Source organism: Aureococcus anophagefferens (assembly GCF_000186865.1).
Source record: "Aureococcus anophagefferens unplaced genomic scaffold AURANscaffold_4, whole genome shotgun sequence".
NCBI classification, from domain to species: domain Eukaryota; class Pelagophyceae; order Pelagomonadales; family Pelagomonadaceae; genus Aureococcus; species Aureococcus anophagefferens.
The window spans coordinates 1,474,221-1,477,969 of NW_008705564.1; the positions used below are offsets into that span (position 1 = coordinate 1,474,221).

The 3,749-nt window shown below is 72.6% G+C and overlaps 2 protein-coding genes across 2 annotated transcripts in view; one reads left to right on the forward strand and one right to left on the reverse strand.

Annotated features, from left to right (window-relative positions):
• The window catches only part of AURANDRAFT_62171 (hypothetical protein), a gene marked incomplete at both ends in the record, with an annotated part of 4,237 nt that extends 3,207 nt beyond the window's left edge, over positions 1-1,030 (reverse strand). The window contains one exon of the mRNA XM_009036357.1: positions 945-1,030. Coding sequence (XP_009034605.1) covers positions 945-1,030 — 86 coding nt within the window. The remainder of the gene's footprint in view (positions 1-944) is intronic.
• Positions 1,031-1,466: 436 nt separating this feature from the next.
• The window catches only part of AURANDRAFT_62172 (hypothetical protein), a gene marked incomplete at both ends in the record, with an annotated part of 4,337 nt that continues 2,054 nt past the window's right edge, over positions 1,467-3,749 (forward strand). The window contains 2 exons of the mRNA XM_009036062.1: positions 1,467-2,356; positions 2,569-3,742. Coding sequence (XP_009034310.1) covers positions 1,467-2,356; positions 2,569-3,742 — 2,064 coding nt within the window. The remainder of the gene's footprint in view (positions 2,357-2,568; positions 3,743-3,749) is intronic.

Genomic DNA, 3,749 nt, shown 5'->3' on the forward strand with positions numbered 1-3,749 from the left:
CAATTATTACGGTCCTCAACATGCCTAAAAAACAAGTCACCGTCTCCGCGGCCTACCTCGCCTCGCTCAAGGCCGAAATCAAGCGCCTCAAGGCCGAGAACGAGCGCCTCGCCCAAAGTTCGACGATTTGCGGCGACGGTGGCGCAGCATGCAAGCTCTGCGGCACGCCCCCGGGCGGGTACCGCGCGGCGGCCGCGCCTTCTTCGACGGCGTGGCGTGCTTCGACGGCGTGGCCGCCGCCGTCGCCGGCGAAGCCCACGGGCGACGCGCCGACGCCCGCGGGCCCCGCGCCGACGAAGCCGCCGCCGTCGAAGAAGTCGCGGCGCGGCGTGAAGCCCGCGGCGGAGCCCGCGGCGGAGCCCGCGGCGTCGAAGACGAAGGCGCGCGCGCGGGCGCCGCCGTCGCCGCAGCAGGCCAAGGGCGACGCGCCGACGGCCGCGGGCAAAGCGAAGTCGCCGACGAAGCCGCCGCCGCCGAAGAAGTCGCGGCGCGGCGTGAAGCCCGCGGCGGAGCCCGCGGCGGAGCCCGCGGCGTCGAAGACGAAGGCGCGCGCGCGGGCGCCGCCGTCGCCGCAGCAGGCCAAGGGCGACGCGCCGACGGGCGCGGGCAAAGCGAAGTCGCCGACGAAGCCGCCGCCGCCGAAGAAGTCGCGGCGCGGCGTGAAGCCCGCGGCGGAGCCCGCGGCGGAGCCCGCGGCGGAGCCCGCGGCGGAGCCCGCGGCGGAGAAGACGAAGGCGCGCGCGCGGGCGCCGCCGTCGCCGCAGCAGGCCAAGGGCGACGCGCCGACGGCCGCGGGCAAAGCGAAGTCGCCGACGAAGCCGCCGGCGCCGAAGAAGGCGCGGCGCGTCGCGAACCCAACGCCGGAAGGGCACGGGTTGAGCTTGGTCGGATTGAACGTGACCGCTACGGGCTTCTCCAAGGACGAGCACGTCTCTCTCAATTACCTTGTGGAGCGAAAGGGCGGGAAGCTCATGGCCTCGGGCTCGACGGTCACGAAAACGACGGGAGTGTTGCTGGTGTCAAGGAGCATTCTTGATTCCGACCGGTTGAAGGAGAGGTCGACGAAGTTTTTGGACGCAAAGACGATGGGACTTCCCATCGTCTCGTTAAGGGAAGTGGAGGCGCTGCCGGACGCGGAGCGAGGCGCGGCGCGACCTTCGGCGGCGCGGCAACGTACATGGCAGGGGAGGCCGCTGCCGTTGGAGACGATGACGACGGAGGAGGCTGAAACCTGGCTCGGGCCTACCCCAAATCTTCACTCTGGAATCACGATTTCTAGAGCACAGGACCTTGGCCTCAAGTTTTGCTCTTGTGACGCCGTCAATTGCGCAGACGTCCACTGGTGTAACGAGTGCCGCCGGAATTATTCTCGCGCAAACAACGACTGGGAAAGCAAACCGGTCTGCTACAAGGCCGAGGATGAAATACAGTGGGGGGTGGACAGGAAGGGAGCGGGTCGTAGATTCATGTCGTGTGCAAGATGCCAAAGGCGGCAGGTGCTGCAAATTTTGACCGGCAGTAAAGCGAAGGCTAGTCAGAAGTTCAAGCGCAAGCCCGAGAGCAAAGCGCGGAAGAAGCAGACAGATGAAATATATTTTGAAGAGCGTGGCGGACGCGAGAAGCGGAAAACCTGGGAAGCCGATTTCAAGGCCGCTCGCGACGAACGTCGGGCCGCCGCGAGCATCCGCGACGTGGCTGGAATTCCTGATGGGGTCGACGTGGAGGCGGTGTCGGACGCGGGCTTTTCGTTGACGCTGCGCAAGGTCGAAGAGCTGCGGAAACAGCTCGGCGAACCGGACCACGACGGGGACTGGGTCATCTACTACATCGTGCTCGCTACCTCCACCGATCAAGCGGCGAAAAAGTGGAGCATCGAGCAGGAGGGCGACTGTAATGGTGCGACTGCGTGCAACATTCTCGCGGACGGAACGGTGAAGCAGCGGCCCGGCATCGGCTTGGCGAAGCCCGAGGAGCCCTCGAAGCTCGTGCGCGGCTTTCGCGCAGCGGAGCTCCGGAAGATAAAGCCGCGGGCCTTCGCGATCGTCGACGCGGGCCACGCCCGCGAGGTCGCCACGAAGGTCGAGCAGCGGACGCGCGACAGGCTCGACATCCACGCGTATGCCGTCGACAAGGCCCTCAAGCCCCTGAATCGCGCGAACCGCGAGATGATCGGAAGGGAATCGGGCCCTTACTACGGCGGCGTGCGCCTGATCCCGGGGCTGCGGAACGGCGGCCCGCCGGGCGCCGGCGGCCTCGTCGGCTGGCTCGACCCGTCGCTCGACGAGAAGCACGCGAAGCGCGTGAACGAGGCCAAGGGGCGCAACGCCGAAGTCGCGCGCGCGCGCCGCGCGGCCGCGTAGATTTTACCGTGCGCGCGCCGCGGCCGCCATCACTGCACGGGCTTCCGCCTAGTATTATCCCCCCGGCCCTTTTCCCGCGCGCGAAGGACCGGGTAAGGAGCGGCCCGGCGCGTTGGCGGGGTTGAGGCGTACCGAGCTCGCCGAGGGATATTCCACCACTAGGATCCAAGGCAGCACCTTCAAGATTTGATCTGCACCGTGGGCGCAGGCTGCTTGTGCCCGTCGTACTGCCCGTCGTTGGCTGCCCGCACTCACACCCGAGCCCGGCGGCCATGCCGGCGGCGCGGGGCGAGAGCGAGGCGCGGGCGCTGCTGAAGCGCATGGGCCGGTCGCTGGCGAAGGAGCTCGAGGACGACGACGACGCCGGCGGCGGCGCCCCGGGCCGCGGGTCGCGGCGCAAGCCCCGCGCCGCCGGCGGCGGCCTCGCGGCCGTGCGCGACAAGGCGGCGCCGGGCGGCCTCGGCGGCGCCCTGACCTGGGGCGTCGCCTGGGGCTGCGCGCCGCACCTCGCCTTCGCGGGCGGCGGCGCGCGGCGCGCGTGCCGGCCCGCGCCCGGCCGCGTGAAACTCGCGTCGTCCGGCGCGGCGGCCGTCGCCTGCGGCCTCGGGGGCACCCTGGTCCTCGACGACGGCGGCCGCGCCGTCGCCTACCCGCGGACGGACGGCGGCAACCCGGCGCCGCGGCGCGTCGGCGGCGGCGCGCGCCTCGCGGCCGCGGCCGTCGGCGACGGCGTCGCCGCGCTCTGCGGCCGCGACGGCGCCCTCCTCGCGCTGGACCCGCGCCGGAGCGCGGGGCGGGCGGGCTCCTGGGAGTGCCCGCGGAGGCTCGCGCTGCCGCCGCGCGTCGCCGTCGTCGGCGTCGCCGCGGGCGCGACCCATTGTTTGGCGGTCTCCGCGTGCGGCGAGCTCTTCGCCTGGGGCGACGGGTCCGCGGGCCAGCTCGGCCTCGGCGACGAGCCGGCGGCCCTCGCGGCGCGCGGCGCGCCCGCGCTCGTGCCCTGGCCCGCGGCGGCCGCGCCGCTCCGCGGCCTCGCGGCGGAGCCCGGCAAAGCGGCGCTGGCGTGCGGCGCGCACCACTCGTGCGCGGTCGACGGCGCGGGCGCGCTCTGGACCTGGGGCTTCACGGAGCACGGCCGCCTCGGCCGCGACGAGCCGGGCCTCGAGGACGTCGCGAGCCCGCGGGACGGCGGCGGCGGCCGGGCGCTGGGCACGCCGGGTCCGGCGGTCCTCCCGGGGCCCGAGCGGCTCGTCGCGGTCGCGTGCGGCGCGGCGCACACGCTCGTCGTCTCCGAGCGCGGCGACGTCTTCGGCTGCGGCTGGAACGAGTGGGGCCAGGCCGCGGGCCGCCGGACGACGCCGCCGGCCGTCGTCGCGCTCGCGCGGGTGGCGT